Source organism: Haliotis rubra, unplaced genomic scaffold, assembly GCF_003918875.1.
Source record: "Haliotis rubra isolate DU_JTF1 unplaced genomic scaffold, ASM391887v1 Scf2, whole genome shotgun sequence".
Lineage (NCBI taxonomy): Eukaryota > Metazoa > Mollusca > Gastropoda > Lepetellida > Haliotidae > Haliotis > Haliotis rubra.
Window position 1 is genome coordinate 9,267,013 of NW_025766002.1, and position 17,963 is coordinate 9,284,975.

General features: G+C 38.4%; 1 protein-coding gene across 3 annotated transcripts in view; it reads right to left on the reverse strand.

Annotated features, from left to right (window-relative positions):
• The window catches only part of LOC124275494 (acetyl-coenzyme A synthetase, cytoplasmic-like), a 44,634-nt gene extending 29,112 nt beyond the window's left edge, over positions 1-15,522 (reverse strand). For 2 of the 3 annotated variants that reach the window (XR_006898302.1, XM_046711077.1), the window contains exons 1-3: positions 15,169-15,521; positions 4,306-4,397; positions 3,396-3,499 (exon numbers count right to left, since the gene is read on the reverse strand). Coding sequence is in view for 2 of the 3 variants with exons in the window: in XM_046711077.1 (XP_046567033.1) it covers positions 3,396-3,499; positions 4,306-4,397; positions 15,169-15,494 (522 nt within the window). In the remaining variant the exon portion in view is untranslated. Of the gene's footprint in view, positions 1-391; positions 465-3,395; positions 3,500-4,305; positions 4,398-15,168 lie in introns of all 3 variants that reach the window. The other variant, XM_046711078.1, reaches the window with a different exon arrangement.
• Positions 15,523-17,963: the final 2,441 nt, after the last annotated feature.

Sequence of the window (17,963 nt, forward strand, 5' to 3'; positions counted from 1 at the left end):
ATCTGGAGAAGACAATCCAGTGGTTGACATATTGAGCACCATCAATCAACCAATCACCAAGCCTGACCACCCAAGCTGTGTGTAACCAAGGGGATTAACTGTTTCTGTACATTCTAGCAGTCCATAACCTGGGGACCACTAATTGCAACCATGCAGGGAACAAAGCCTCAACAGTTTACAGCAAGCTGACAATGGCATGACCTCTGAGCCACTTTCTACCCATTGCTGGTCCAGGGGGATTACTTACAAATCCTGCTGTCATGTTGACCACACATAAATAATAAACTGATTGTCATGATTATAAACTCTCAGTCACATATAAAGCAATGGATAACTATTTTCCAGAAAAGAGCATCCGTGATGCCATGGTTTATTTGTCCCTGAGTCAAACCTGCAAGGATGATAATGTTAGCGTTGGAGCTGTGGAGGCGCTGAGTGACGGCAAGGTCAGAGTACCCTGCAAACTAAGCAAGACGAGAGTGTGCTGGTTAGTAGACAGAGAACAGTGGAAAAAAGAAAGAGCAGATTAGAGCATGATACAACATAGCACTAAAGATGAAAACACCGAAAGTTACACGACTCAGCTTTTAATGAGAATATACACATGTATTTCAATCTCTCCTGATATTTTTGTTTTCTTTGTTTAATGTCGCCTTCAAAAGTATTCCATCTGCATTATGACCTGTAAATAATTGAGGTTGGACCAGACAATCCAGTGATTGATGTAATGAGTATTGATCAATGCTAAGAGAATGACATGCTATCTACAACATGACTCAGCCTAACCAACCAATCCTTTAAACTGCCTCATAAAGCTGGCATAGGTCGCAAGATAAGAATTCTAAACCAGAGTCGCCAAAACATTTTCGTGTAATGACAAAAACATTGTATGACATCCTCTCCAAGCAATCATTCTTACCTATAAGAGATCTTTCAAAAGGTAAACAGCAGATATTTCAAGTACGCTATTATACCTATGTTAATGAAAACAATTTACAATGAAATACACAAATACTTCACCATGGTTTGGTTCACTGGTTGTTTGCATTAAAGATATGAGTCTTGAACACGGAAACGCTGTATTGTTATTTGAACAAATATTAAACATGATTTTCAAGCGGAATTTTAATTGCAAATCTGTGACTTACTCTGACACAAAGCAATGACATATCTTGTTTGTTTATTTTTAACACCACACTCTGCGATATTCCAGCTATATAGTGGCGGTCTGTAAATAATCGAGTCTGGACTTGACAATCCAGTGGTCGATAGCATGAACATTGATCTATGCAGTTGTGATACAATGACATGTGTCAACCAAGTCAGCGAGCCTGATCACCCAATCCCATTAGTTGCCTCTTACGACAAGCATGGGTTACCGAAAATCAATTCTAACCCAAATCTTCATGCGTGCATGGAGACATCTATAACTACAATGCTGAATATAGTTTCTGTCTGTTCCTTAAATTACTATTAATACAACAATATAATTTGGGGATCCTTTTTTTACAAATAATATGAAGTGTCAGTTCAGCAAATTTACCACAAAAGTGGTCTATCTATCATGCTTATATCTAACAGCAATCAGTCCTTTTAATCAACATGATCAAATGAAAGAGTGAGTGAGTACGGTTTAACGCCGCTTTTAGCAATGTTCCAGCAATATCACGGCGGGGACACCAGAAATGGGCTGCACACATTGTACTTATGTGAGGAATCGAACCCATGTCTTCGGCGTGACGAGCCAAAGCTTTAACCACTAGGCTACCCCACTGCCCCGATCAAATGAAAGAGTACGCTGAAGCGTAATATACAACAAATAATTGTATTTTCCGTATTCAGAGTTCAATCGTTGGCCAGTTCAGCTGACTGACATATATTATTGCCCTGATTACAACAGCTGGCAAATCAACACAATCAATAACTAACAACTGGGACTGAGCATAGGCTGATACATATACATATGACATAGCTTTCATAGGGATGATATTATTGATGCTTGCTCTGTAACTACATTGAAAATACAAAAAAATCAACTTAATTGCGCCAGACAGCCAACTTATAGATAAATGTACTTTTTCCTTGACATATAAATCATGACAACTCAAAATTAAGAAAAAAGGCATCATGGCTAAACTGCAATGGCAACGTTAAAAGAAGTCCTGAAGGGCACACATTCACCAAGTTCAAAGATCCACATTGACCAAAAGTATTTCTCTAACTGGCACATCTATACATCCCTTTGAGTGTCTTGTGGAACCTTTGAAAATACCAAAACTGAATCCAAGTCCACGTTCGTTAACTGATTTAACACAGAAACGTGAACTGATATTATGTTCCAGTGAGTGAGTATGGTTTTGCGGCGCTTTTAGAAATATTCCAGCAACATCACCGCAGGGGACACCAGAAATGGGCTTCACACATTGTACCCATGTGGGGAATCGAACTCGGGTCTTTGGGGTGACGAACAAACGCTTTAACCACTAGGCTACTCCGCCGCCACGATATTGTGTACCAAACCATGAGTGAAGTCATGTGCACTACATTTGCTTTCAAATCTCATTCTATAAAAAAAAAATCAAAACTACATTTAGCAGTATAATAAACAAAAAAATTTATGAATGCCTTATAAACATCAAACCCATGGGTAAAATACCCAAATAAGTAAAAGCTGATCTGGAGCTCTGAACTGATGAACTAATCTCTATGTAAACTATTTTTAAAACTAAGACAATTTTCATACATATTTTATAATGAAGGATTAATCTTTAAGGCAACAAAAACTTTATAATACTGCCCCGAGAAAATGTGTTCCTGGTGACAAGTTCTTGACAGAATACATCTGAGTATAATGACTTTGTTTCCATCTAACTTACTTCCTGAATGATTTCATATAACTGATCATATTTTAGATGAATTGTGCCAGCAGGATCATTTTAATTAAATTACACCTTTTACCCAAAAATGACAAATTGCAATGAAATACACAGATACAGATAGTGGTGTCCTGATATGATTATTTCCAAATGGATACATGTGATGTTGGCATTACAATTGTATGATTATCATGTATAACTTCATTAGGCATTAATTTTCCTCTGTACCAATGTATCAGTTAATCATGATTATCCTAGTTGTTATGGTAACCAGAAACACAGTTATTGTTTTATTTACATTACAACGTGCAACAAAAAACATAACAAAGCATTAAAACTGAAGCAAAGTAAGCATGGCGAGAATGAAGAGACGTGAAACGAATACGGCTAGTGCTCAAGCTACAACTAAACCAACAAAGCTCTGTAAGGTACAAACAGAAGCAATGCCAGTTAATGGAACCAAAAGGTACCAAACAATGTTAAGTGGAGGAGTGTACTACAAGCATCATGAGGTCATACCACAATGGAATGAATGGCTCCTATCCTGGCACAGGCCAACATGGCTATCGTCAGCTCCACGATCATCGGCATGTAGATTGCCACACGATCCCCTTTCTTTATTCCTGGAAAATAATAATAGAATAATAACATTACAATATTTATAATAACATTGCATCATGTCAAAATGTATTGAAATGAATGGTGCTTTTACCAACACAGTTTCATGTTCCGACATGCTTATAGGTTGTACCATGATGCCACTCGAACCAAAACATAATGCTGGTACACTGAATTACTGGTGTTTATCAAGGATGGCCGCAGTAACCAAAGGCCCTCGTGTCTTTGCGCGGATTAATATTTTTTTTTAAATACATAAAAATTTGAGATGACCCCCGACTCTAAATGCTTCACAGTACAATACATTATGACAAGGCCGGACACCTCGATGCACCCCACCCGACAGTTTGCCGATCACTACGCTACAATCGCATGCAATCGATCAGAACTTAATGTAAACATAATCATGGATGATTGGCCTATCGAGCACCACTCGTTTCACCTACCAATTCTTTATTGTTATTTCTGCAAGTTGGTTGAAACCCGATTGTGACTCTCAACTAAATTATCTTGGCACAAATGGATGAGGATGTGTCCGCACAAAAGAAGGGGGGGGAGAGAGTTGTAGGTGTTTATATCGAGCCCTGAGTACCTTAGAGAAACTTTGAAAAGTCAACCCTTGAGCATGCTGGTCAATCCGATTACTTTATACACTACCCGTTTTGTGCTGTCCATTTCCTTGTTTTGTTTAATTGTAAGTACAATACCAAGTACAATACCATAACCTCAAAACGCGTGCTACTTAGAATAGTCAGACAGAACTTAAATAACAACCGTTGTCTCTCAAATCAGTTGTGGCTGTTATACTCACCCTGAGCCTTGAGAACGTTGGCAAACTTGCATACTTTCTGCAGCAATTCCTTGTAGGTTATTTTACCATGGTCGTTGGGGTCATTCCCTTCCCTGGAAAAGACAAGGCATTTGGAATAACAGGATTATATGTTGTGCTGTGCTGTGCTGTGCTGTGCTGTGAGGTGAGGTGAGGTGAGGTGCAGTTAAATGTCGCAAATTCATGATTATACCACATATATTCTGACTGACTGAATATGGTTTTACACCACTTTTAGCAATATTCCAGCAATATCCCGGCGGGGGACACCAGAAATGGGCTTCACACATTGTACCCATGTGAAGAATCGAACCCGGGTCTTCAGCGTGAAGAGCAAACGCTTTAACCAGTAGGCTACCCCACCGCCCTATATTACCACATATATGTCGACATTAACAAGAGAATGTTAGTATTTCAGTCCTATTACTGTGTAACTTCCTTAAGTGGCATTTTTAGATGCTGGTATGATGACGAAGAACAATATTATGTGGATTGACAACTTCTTTATTGCAATGAATGCAACGTATCATCACTTGCTTGATAACAGTGTTACTATCTAAACTGAAATGTCACATCCATTGCAATATAGAAGTTGTTAATCCAGTCTGCAGGGCTGTACATGAAGGCCCAAAAGGTAACACCTTCGGGGAAAACCCATGACATGAGTTCCACCAGAAGTTACAGTATATGACCCATGAAAATCCGGGCTGCAATTGATCTTAAGTAACCCACGCTTATTGTAAGAGGCGACTAACGGCATTGGGTGGTCAGGATCGCTGACTTGGTTCACACATGTCAATGTATCCCAACTGCGTAGATCGATGCTCATGCTGTTGATCACTGGATCATCTGGTCCAGACTTGGATTATATATAGACCACCACCATATAGCTGGAATATTGCTGAATGTGGCATTAAACAACAAACCAACCAACCAAAGTATCATAGAAGTTTGATGTCATTAGAAAATGCCACCTTGAGTCCGTTTCCACCACTGTGTCTGGCATGTATAACATCAGAGTGCAAAATTTGAGCCATGCAGCTGGACTGACAGGTCTAATAAATTGCTTGTCCAAATTTAATGTACACACTTCATCACGTTTCACTGATGTGCGAAGAATAATTACTGAAACGTTCATAGCAATACTAAAGGTCATCATCTAAATGCCACACACAACATTAATCATATCCTTTATCTTATTTTATTATTTAATTAAATCTTCAAAAAAGATCAGCCAAAACTGTCTTTTAAAACCATCTTTTAAAAGTTTCTTTTCCAAGACAGTCATTGATGGTCAGAGAGGATCTAATTTGAATTTTAAGCAATCAAATCAAGATAATAAGCACTGTAAGGTAAGAGAATCCAGGTCAGTAATCATATCCCTGATATCTGCACCAACAGCAGTTTCAGTGTCGTGGACAATGTGGTGACCTGCACATGTTATCAATGGGGGCGTATGTGGAGGACTGTAGCAGGACTGTAGCAGCACAGATAACATGACATCACAGTCATGATAACAGGTGCATGCTGGTGTGTAGTATCATGAAAATGTGAATGAGAAATTGCCCTGCATGTACATGGATACTGGTTTCTTGCATCATCATCATCTTTATATGAGTGATTGAGTGTTAATACCACTTTGAACCCGGGTTCGAATCCCCACATGGGTACAATGTGTGAAGCCCATTTCTGGTGTCCCCTGTTGTGATGTTGCTGGAATATTGCTAAAAGCGGCGTAAAACCAAACTCAGTCAGTCAGTAACACCACTTCGAACAATCTTCTAGGTATATCACAGCATCTCAGCTTAATGTTTTGAGTGAGTGAGTGAGTTTAGTTTTGCGCCTCTCTTAACAATATTTAAGCAATATCACACAGGGGGACACACAATGGGCTTCACACATTGTACCTATGTGGGGAATCGAACACAGGTCTTCAGCGTGATGAACGGACACTTTAACCATTAGGTTATCCCACTGCACCCTTAATGTTTTGAGGACAGGTCAAAGTGATTCAGTTCTCATTCACCATTTGGGAAAAACAAACAAGAACAGGTAAGGTGCTAACAAACCTACAAAGAAAATAGGGGCAAGCAGCGATTTAAATAGCTCAACATTTATTTGACAGTTATATTAATGGACAGCCCCAGTTCCCTTTCAATGAAGACTAAATCATGTGCTTGCATCTGGTGTAAATCAAATCACAAGAATATCCGAGACAAAATACAATTTGTTTGCACCTGAAGAAACCTTTTTCAAGTTTAGATTGTTAGATTACAATTTCTTACAAGGATCAGTGTCGTGATATGAGAAGCCAGCAACTGTGTCTCACAAAAACTTGCAACATCATCGTTTGACCTTCATTGTCATAAATTATCTTTGCAGTAGGAAGTGCTCTGATAGCCTATCCATGTTTGCAAGCCATTGTGTCCCCCTACCAGGCCAGCACTTAATGTGTATGCTATCAGGTGTTCACAGAATCAAAATTGTCTTTTGCTTTAGCAATCAAATATATCTTACCTTTAAACAAGGTAGGAAACTGGCATTGGAATAATATTCCATCAAAAGAGAGTACTATGTTGCATGTGAATTCAAGAACAGGATTTAAACAAGTTAATGAACACCAATTGAAGAGACAATAATGGTTGGGCAGAGCTACAATAGTGTATTTACCTTTGGTTCAATTTTCGATTCAGGTGTTTTCCATTTTGGTGCAGTCCAGTATTAGCATTCTGAATGAGCCTCTTCACTGGCCAGTTCTTTATGCAGTCAAACCAATGCTGTCACCTAGTTGGTTGTAACACCATACAAAATGGAGGCAGCAGAGGTTATGCCAATGCTGCATGACCCACAATGATGGCTTCGATCTTAAGTATGAGTGCATTTTGCATTTAAAAATAGAAATAACTTTGAGGATAAAACATGCAAAATCAGTTACACAGACGCCAGCAATAAAGCCTGCAACACCTCTAACATGTAACATCACCTGAAAGACATCACAATTTGTCAACCGAAAAGACTGGCACCAATGAATCACTATCCCCTTAGTCGTCTGTCAATGAACTAAAAGAAGACAAATATGGATAATTACAATTACAGGAAGTACTCAAAACGAAACTGTCACACAACACCATGAAATATACACTGCTGTATCAAACAACTGTCGGCTACCTAGCAAGTGATATAACACCCTATGGACAGTTCAATCTGAAGGCTTCAAATACTTGGTAAGTGTTCTCGAACGAAGATATGAGTTGCGTAGTAGAATTTATGTTACAGAAACTGTATGGCCTCATATTTATAGAAATGTTGTCCGTCACGTTAAAAAACATTTGAACAGTGCTCAGTACATTGCCATAACTAAAGATTCCTGGTATTCTCTATTGAATCGAAATATTCGAAATCAAGACTTCTGTACTATCTTAGGCAATGATGACATATCTTTGCAGCTCTAGTTCTGTGTACATCAGTCTGTAAATATAACATAAACTGAGCATACTGAAAAAACAATTTGACCATATCTGGCTTTCTGACTAATTGTTACTGGGCCAATCATCCAAAACAGCAGTGTACTAAGTCTCACGTGCATGTAATTAACGTAATTCATGGTTCATATATCCAGGGAATAAACTGGGGTTCAAAGAATCAATCTGCAATATTTTTCATAAATACTCATCATCATGATAATGTGTCAAACCATTATCACATGTACTAGACCTAAGTTTCTTTTGCATTTAATTTTTTTTTCGAGAATATTATTGTTTGAAAAAACTCTAAAAGTAGAACAAAAATAAGTCTGCAAACAAGAACAAAACATGCCTTTGCATATCTCAGTGTAGCAATGTTTGCTTAAATGTGACTGAACAAGAAGGCACCTTATACAAACACAACTTGAAGGCAGGGCACAGACTTAAGTTATCTTTAATCCCTGTACCACACACAGGCATGCAGTGTCAATATTAATTACTGTTCAGTCTTAAGTAGCTTGGCCTATACGTAAATATAATAAACTCCTGCCTCACATAGCTTCCAGCTGGGTCACACTGATCAAGCAGTCTGATAACCATGATAGGGAGGGGCGGTGGTGTAGCCTAGTGGTTAAAGCGTTGGCTTGTCACACCAAAGACCCGGGTTCGATTCCCCACATGGGTACAATGTGTTAAGCCCATTTCTGGTGTCCCCCGCCGTGATATTGCTGGAATATTGCTAAAAGCGGCGTAAAACTAAAACTCAGTCAGTCAGTCAGTCAGCCATGATAGGGGAACATTAATCTGAACACAATAAATGCATCAAACAACACTATTTATTTCTCTTATATTAAATTTGCAAACTTAACAGGTATGAAATGATAAGCTAACATTGCCTTGAAAAACTTGTATAGCAAAATAGATTACTCTCATGGTTATAGAGAGAGTTTGTTGCTGAAGTAAACAAGAGTCATCAGAAGATGACATATCCCCCCGGCCCCCACATCTTTGAAAGAACAAATCATCTGACAGTTACTTAAAGTCCAGCTTGATTTTAGACTAAGTGCAAATCGTTTCCATGGAAATCATGAAAAAAATAAATGACAAAAATCTGTAAATAGCAAAAGGCACCACTTCAAGATCTGACTCACATATCTGCCAAGTTTTGCTGAAAGATATTAAGAAGTTTTCCAGTTGTGCTCCAGAAACGAAACCTACCCCGCCCTTTTGAGACTAAGTCTGAATCGTTTCCATGGAAACCGAGAAAAATAAAAATGACAAAAATCTGCAAATAGCAAAAGGCACCACATTGGGATCTGCCTCACATATCTGCCAAGTTTTGCTGAAAGATATTGAGAAGTTTTCAAGTTGTGCCCCGGAAACGAAACCCACCCCTCCTTTTGGGAGTAAGTCCGAATCGTTTCCATGGAAACTGGGAAAAATAAAAATGCCAAAAATCTGCAAATAGCAAAAGGCACCACTTAAGGTTCTGTTTGATATATCTACCAAGTTTTGTTGAAATATATTGAACGTTCTTGAGTTATACTCCGGAAACGAAGCCCACCCTCCCCTTTGGGATTAAGTCCGAATCGTTTCCATGGAAACCGGGAAAAATAAATATGCCAAAAATCTGCAAATAGCAAAAGGCACAACTTTAGGATCTGATTGATATATCTACTAATTTGAAAAATATCGAACAGTCTTTGAGTTATGCTCTGGAAACAAATTGATTACGGACGGACGGACGGATGGACAGACGGACGGACGAGGCGACGACTATAACCCACCGCATTACATGCTGGTGGGATAAAAAAGGTGTACTTGATATTTTGTGTCAATGAATGACCAAGTATTGTATATGCAAGTGACATATTATGATTTACTGGTGAATTGTTGCAAGCATTGAGAGAGCTTAAACAAATATTTCATCAAACTCGGACTGAATTATTCTAAGATTTGCCATGATCATATTTTAACATTGTGACAAAATGCCACATTCCCTAGAGGACTGACTGCAAAGTCCTTACAAAGTTGGCCGCTTTGACGTTAAGAAAACTCTACATATCGTGTTGTAAAGGGTTGCGATCTGTTTTAATAACAGATTCACGTACACATGTCATGTGAATTGAGTTATGAAACACCTGTTTGTGTAATAAATATATTTTTCAAAACAAGGTGACAAAGATGACCCATCACAACCTAAAGTCCAAGCATATAACTTTACCAAGACTTCACTATGGATATAAATACCCGGACCTGCGTGCATGGGATCACGGTGTCATCATTACCACTGCCCCGTGAGAAATGAGAAGGGGCTGGTGTGGGCTCTAAACTGTTCACATATGCAGTACAGTCAGGTCTAGAGCATGTTCAGTCAGCCTGACACAGCATGTCAACAACAAAGTATATCATGACATGCAGGAATGTAGGCGATCATTGTTGAAGTTTTCTAAAGAAATGTTTCAAATAAATTTTAATCTAAATACAAAGGCTTAAGAATTCTCTAGGAAAGTGAGCAGATCCAGTTCAGATTGTATTACAGCCCATTATCATAGCTTATGTGGTGTGTGCAGTGACAGATCAGTTTGAGTTCAGGGAGTATGTGTTTTTTGTTTAATGTTGCATTCAGCAGAATTTGTACTTGTTATACAAATAAGGCCTGTTAACATTGTATGGTCACAGGATGTATCAATGTTTTGTGTATTCATACTGTGGGAATATGGTGCCAGTGCTGTAAGTATTGAAGCTGTGTCAATAAAAAGAAAAGAAAGGGAAAACAATGAACAAAAAATACTTGGCCATAGAATCCAGTGATTCATAATGTGAGCAACGACCTATGCTATTGGTGTATGATGACGTCACAAGGATGTAAGTCACCAAGCGTGTTTACCCCGTGGTTTTAATCTCCACTTATGACCTGTGTAGGCTGCAGGGGCCCCAGTCCCAATCACATGTTAACCTGGGGGTACTCACTACCAGTAACCATTGTGACCACCCAGTTAACATTCTTGTCAGGGGTTAACATTCTTGGGTGGGGGTGTAGCCTAGTGGTTAAAGCTTTCGCTCATGCCAAAGGCCCCGGTTCGTTTCCCCAAATGGGTACAATCTGAGAAGCTTATTTCTGGTGTCCCCAACCATGATTTTGCTGGAACATTGCTTAAGCAATGTAAAGCCATACTCACTCACTACCAGTAAACATTGTGACCACCGAATCAACATTCTTGTCACCTCTTTTCACAAGCAGAGAATACTCAGGTAAGACTTACAATATAACGTTAAAAACATAACTTCCACAGGTTTTGATTGATCATGCAAGTTGAGAAAGGCAGGGAGTTCCCTTGGTGAAGAACATGCAGGTGGGTGTCCTCTTTTATATTTGGTGCTAGAAAAATAGCTCTCCTCAGCAACAAAGTAAAACGTGGCTATGTTGAACAATTTGATATAAGTAAGTTGTTCATGTTGTCGGCAGTTGTTTTTAACGCTCAGAAAACATGTAAACACAAGCCATATAACAAGTCATAACAGTAAACTGTATAAGAAAACAAGAAACCAAAACAGCTACTACTATAAACAGGTTTGACAAAGGAGAGATGGCTTCAATAGCTAAGTCGTTCCAAGTCACAGAGCACAGTACTTCAACCATGGAACTATCCCCATTATGTCCTGAATTGAAAGGCAGGACCCCAGCTGACAAAGAAGTGAGAGCACTCTGTTTAACCATGAGAATTTGCTTACGCATTACCTACAGCAATCAGGTTCCAAGGTAGCAGCTGTTACAGCCCATGCTTTGAGCTCATAGCCTAAACTACCTGTGGGCCAGAACAACCAGTGGGTAATAGTGTGAAGAACTGATGTTTGTGTTTCCCATACATGCTACCTTTAGTGTTTTTTTTATTTGCAAAATTTTAATTTGACAGATAAGCAAAACCTTCTTCAGACAAAATGTTTTAAAAAAATTTACTCTGTTGGCATAGCACATGGACAATACAAGACAGGTGATAGAATCTATATGTCATGGATGGTGCAACTCAAGAAAAACAAAACTTTAAGGTCAGGACTCCTGTTTAAGGTAATAAACTTACATTGTCACATACATCATATGTAAATCTATTACATAAAACTATTACTTTTGACTATTACTGTCACATTTACCATCGACAATGACCCCTTTATCTGGTGACTTGAACTCATTTAAAAAAATTGAGTTGATTCTATCAAACGGGTCAACATTCAACATATTCACAGACATTTTGAAATTTGAAGAATGATAAATCACACACACAGTAACTTCTTCCACATAGAAAACATAGAGATGTGACAATATTTTGTACATTTACTCCCAAACAAAGTGACTTGATAACTTACTCCTGTACGCATGTTTAGACATCTGCTTAGTACCTTAGTAAGTACATAAGCACATCCTATATATCAACCTCTCCCTGTAAACACTTCATCCATCATTCAGAGAAACCAGCATGATAAATGTGTACACTACAGATCTACATTGTGTACTGTTTACTGTCGTATAGGACAATATACCAACATTGGCCGGGGGGCACTATATGAATGGTATTGTGGACACAGGGCAGCAAGGTCAAGGTCAGTAGAGAGGTGCCATACAATATAAGCTACATACTCATGATTGTCATTCATCACTCAAGCAGGTCCATCTTGATGTGTCCACCAATAAGTTTAGGCTGAGGAGTTGAAACTGTGTCTAGTGCACGAACGTGAACAAACCTGGTTAGAGACTAAAAATGTATCTCTTAAAACTGATTATTTCTGCAGTCACAATGCTGTCGGTTGAATGTTAACAAGGACTTAACATGATAGGAAAAATCTCTCAGTTCAAAGTGCTACTCATGCTAATGGCTTGATTAAAATTGTAATTGCACACTTAGAACATGCAGAATAAGGATGTATATGATTTGAGGTCAGTGGCGAATGTTTTTTGGAAAGGCTACCTGTGCAAACAAGTTGAGTAAAGAATATAACTTCTTATCACATCACTTGTGATAAAATGAAATTCACTGAATTTGAAGATGGATAAAATGCTTTCTCTTTGGCACACTTAAACTGCACACCTGAACATTGTTATGAGGGCCCTAGCATTATATACATTTAAAGCCATGATTTTCCACCCGTTTGTTCATGTTACTGTTGCCAAAGCAATTTATCACTGCCTCGATGATCGATCAGCTGTTCATATGACACAAAATATTTTGAAAATGTGATTTCTAAGGATGACCAATAGACACTGGACTCTTATTGGTATCTAAACTCTAATGAACATTATGAATGGAATCTCGGTTAAATGGAACCTTGATCTGCTTTTAAAAATTGAGACATATTTTTTTTTTTCATTTTAAGTCACAACAGTCACTGTGTGACAGACACATCTGGTAATTATAATATACATCTCACAATTATCTAACCTGTTATCTTCAAACATCGGAACAGGACATTGATTAAAACTCCCATAACTGTGGGTTAGATAATGCAACAGCTGTCACAAGCCTGTCATCACAGCAAGGGATATCACTGACCATGTGATTGGCTTATGTCAGCCTTATTCAGCCATACTCCCGACTGAATACATTAAGTAGTGAACCTTTGATGAACTTGCAATATGAATGGGCTTCATTAGATAATATGCTGACTGGAGTTCCTTGGCTACCAAAGACATGACAACAGAACTCAGTGTTTGCAAATATGATGAAAAGAGACTATATGTCTGAGCAGTAGCTGTTTGCAAACTTTGCCACTTAGGTATTTTGCCTGAGTGGGGTAGGTTTTTGATTCATTTGATAAGGCCAGACCAATCTTATTTCTTGTTTTATTCTTAGGAAACCTAAGGGGGGGGGGGGGGAAAGAGAGAGAGAGAGAGAGAGAGGACAGAGAGAGAGGAAGGAAGAGAGAGAGAGAGAGAGAGAGAGAGGGGGGAGAGAAAGATTCACCAGTCAAAATAATGTTCCTTTTCAGTACAAAAAGGATTTTACTTGTGGCAATTTATGAAGTGTATATGGATGAAAAATGACAATGTAAAAAGAGACTCTCTTGTACACTTACATTTTTGGCCAATACAAACAGTAGGATTTATTTTTTTAGTGGGGAAAATTCATTATTATTCTTTTTCTTATTCTTGAAAAAATATGACTAGCGAATCCATAAAACAAGAAATAAAATTGGTCTGGTCTGAGCATGGTAATTTAAGACTTTATGGTCATATAAGACAAAAACCTATTCAAAATGATATCATGAGGGAAGTCCAGTCAAATACACTAAAAGCCAGTAACAAGATTTGGAAGACTGCTGTGTGTCTTCTTTTTGTTTGGTACTAGTCAAAAGGACTAGTAACTACTACAAAATATTAGTCATGCTAGCACAGCTAGTCAGCATTGTAAATACAATAAGCTGACATAAACATGAAATCAGTAAACATTTACACTTTTTTCACAAAATTGATGTTTCTGTTATTTGTGGGCTTTTTTTAAAATTAAGTTTGAATTGGTCATGTTGACAATATATCTAACTGAGAAAGAATAGATTTTTGTCAACCTGGGTCAAACATGCTGAAGATTTTCTCATGCTACTTTTGTAATTATTTTCTTTGGACATTGTTATACATTGTTTTTGAACTATAACTGCCACTGATTCACTTATTCACTGCAACCATAAATGATAAACAAATTAAGGTTGGTTGGTTATTTAATACTGCACTCAGCAATATTCCAGGTATATTGCAGTGGCCTGTATATAATCGAGTTTGAACCAGACAATCTAGTTCAGCCAGCTAAACGACGTTTAGCTGGCTGAACCACAGACAATCCAGTGATCAACAGCATCAGCACCGATCTACACAACTGGGATACACTGACAAGTGTCAACCAAGTCAGCGAGTCTGACCACCCGATCCCATTAGATGCCTCTTACAACAAATAAAGGGCAAGCCTGGTGTCCTGAGTATGTTTGGACAAGTAGATTATCAGATTAAATGGGGATATCCTTCAATGTTATCACGTTATTTAGACACACGAATCTACCTGTATATGCACACAAACTTACAATGTAACCATGTTAATTCTTAACAGAGTGGAAGTCATATGCACTGTTGTCCTTTAATAAAATATAAACAAAGAAAACATTGTTCGCTTGCAGTTGAAATGTACACCAAGGACATCACAGCAACCACTAACTAGTTGTTTTTTTAAGCATTGTAAACATTTGAATATTTCACCCATCGATCGAAGATGCGTCAATTTCCACGATATTACGTCAAAGGCACAGTGACGTCACAAGTTTGGATGGCCCTGTCAACACTTGGCTCATTTGGCACTCATATATGCTACATATAAACACAAAACATGTATGACAGTCTTACCAATAAAATGCTATCTTGTCTCCCAAACCACGTTCGATGTTTCTGTCAAGCACGTTGTAGCAGATGTTAGTTTTCGCTCCTTCCATCCATTTGATGGATATGGGTCCTTGTGTATAGTCGAAGTTGTACTCAAGAAACCGGCCAGTGGGGGGCGACTTCCAATAAAATTCCTTTGCAATCTCTTTCCAAAATTCTTCTGGCTCTTCAACGGACTTCTTGTACATTTCTTTATACTGATCAAAGCTCTTGACATGAGCATCTTTCTGAAGCTCGTTTGGGGGCTGGTAAAGTCCCTCCATTTCTACCGAGTTCTCGCTATCCGCCATCTTCGGTTGTGATGCCGACTATGAGATTCACCGGCAACTGGTTTGTTATCTCGTATACGATTGGACAGCAAGAGCTGCCGTTATTTACCACGAGTATTTTCATTGGTTGTAACGCATCGTCGCACCTGTCGTACGACAAAGAAAGACGATGTGTTTTTCAAACGAAATTAGACCTGTATAGCCTATTGTTACTAGTGAAATAGATAACAAACACGTGATTCACGTGATCTATTCGCTATAAACAGTAACCGATCTCACATAAGTCAAAACTGCTCGAATCTATGAGATGATTTCATTGAAGCAGAGACCATATAATATTATATGGTCTCTGAATGAAGCAATACGCCGCGATAAACAACTGAGATAAATAAACAAGTTAATTTCATCCCTGTACATATATTCCAGGGATTTTAATATCGAAAGTACCTATCCATAAGTAAATAAACTTCATAGACTGATAAACACTTTGATGGTTAACACAGTGACGTGGAAACCAAATTCGATTTATAAATACACTGCCGGCCAAAAGAACACATTTGAAAGTTGGATTTGACAAACGAATGGAACATTTAATGTTACGAAAACGTATGTTACTAAATACGTTGAATACTTAGTCTGTCTCACAGTCCCTGAACCCTGATTTTTTTCCCTACAGCCTGGCCCTCCCTGCAATGCCAAATCCCTAACTGAAGCAAGTCAATATTTGCCCAGGTTCAGGTCTCCCTGGGGCTCCTTTTCAATTTAAAGGGGTTTATTTGTTACAATCAAAAGTATATATACAGCGTTAGTTTCGTTGAATAGTCAGCAAACGAAAGTAAAATATATATATATATATCAACACCGAATTATTATTGCGCGTATATTGTAGTTTTGAACATCATCAAACACTAATGCATGGTGTACTTCTGTTGCCCGGCAGTATATTACTCAGGCCTGAATAAATGTTAGAGACCGCGATCTCTGACAGGGTTTATTCGTGCGGTTTTGAAACTTATAGATATTAACCTCTATTTATTTGTTTTATTTGAATTTCCTATTTTTCATATTGTTTGTTTTCAGATTTTGTTTGAGACCATTCCCTGTTTTATACCTGATTCAGTTATAACTTTCTGGTGACGCGACTCACTCAAAACATTATATAACCTCATACCATTTCTACGTTGGAACACGCCTGGATACTTGCCTTAGTCAGTATAATATTGAAGGAATCCCGGGGCACGCAGATTTTTATTTTTGTCATTTTTATTCTTGTCTACATCGAAGGTATGTTACTATAACAAATATTATTCATAGGTTGTTGTCACCACCTAATTGGATAGGACGGTTAGATTAAGACCAACTTCGATTTAAAGAATCCTAAACATACGTTATATTGTATGGAACATGGACTGGGTGTCGTAACATATTGTTGCAGTTCTGTAACTGGTGCATGTTTCTTTCCTGTTTATACGTGTCGGGAAAAATACAGATTGCGCGTAAAAAGTGGATGTGACAAAAAAATGACAAACGTAATAGAACAATCAACGAAACATTGCAAATCTAAGGTCTGAAACATGAACGAAATCTTTCTTTTGCCAAACAGCGTAACTGTACTGTACGCTGAATCTGTCAACCTACATTCTCCACCTCATTTCAACAGTTTTTTGCCAGTAGATATTGTCCCAACAGCCTGTGCGTCTTGCAAGAAAAAGTATTTTACGAGTGCTTAAATGACCGCTAAAAAGATGCAATATTTTAGTAGTAACCCGACATGGGGACAGCAAGAAATATTGCATCCTTTTGGTATTGAGTAGTAGATTTATAAGTTGCCTGTTATTATATCATGTTATTTTGTCATGTTGTACAGTAAAAACGTTTCAAAGTGTCTACAGTTGATAGGCTAGAGAAGTGTGCATGTGTGATGAATGGTAAAGATGTGAATCATGTGATTCGCTTCCATGATGATTGTTTACGATTTCTTGTCTCTCCTTGGTGCAGCGCCTAATTGATGTAGTGTGCAGATCTAGAATTGTAGTGGTGGTAGTGGTGGTTCCATCCCCGGCCGCGTCATAACACTCAACAGATTGTACTTGTTACCTTGCCTGGCGCCAGGGATTGTGGGATAATAAGGACTGACCTACTCAGTCAGTATACAATATCTCAGTTTAAAATCTGCATTCGTCCGGACTAGGATGCGCACACGCACGCACACACACACACACACACACGGACGCTGGCATATATTACTTGCTATGTACGTATAATGCTCATTTCACTCCACCTCTCTCTCTCTGACTCGATCGAAACGTCTCCGAAAGCCACGTTGGAGCGACAGTGACCCTGACCCTTCATGATCATCAGTGGCGGATCCGGGGGTTGTTTTTTGTTCGAACGCCCCCTTGGAAAATGACTTAATGTCACATTGAAGATTTTTTTTGCGTTGGCGGAGCCAATGGGGGGTTCAGGGAGTTCGAACCTCCTGAACCTCTC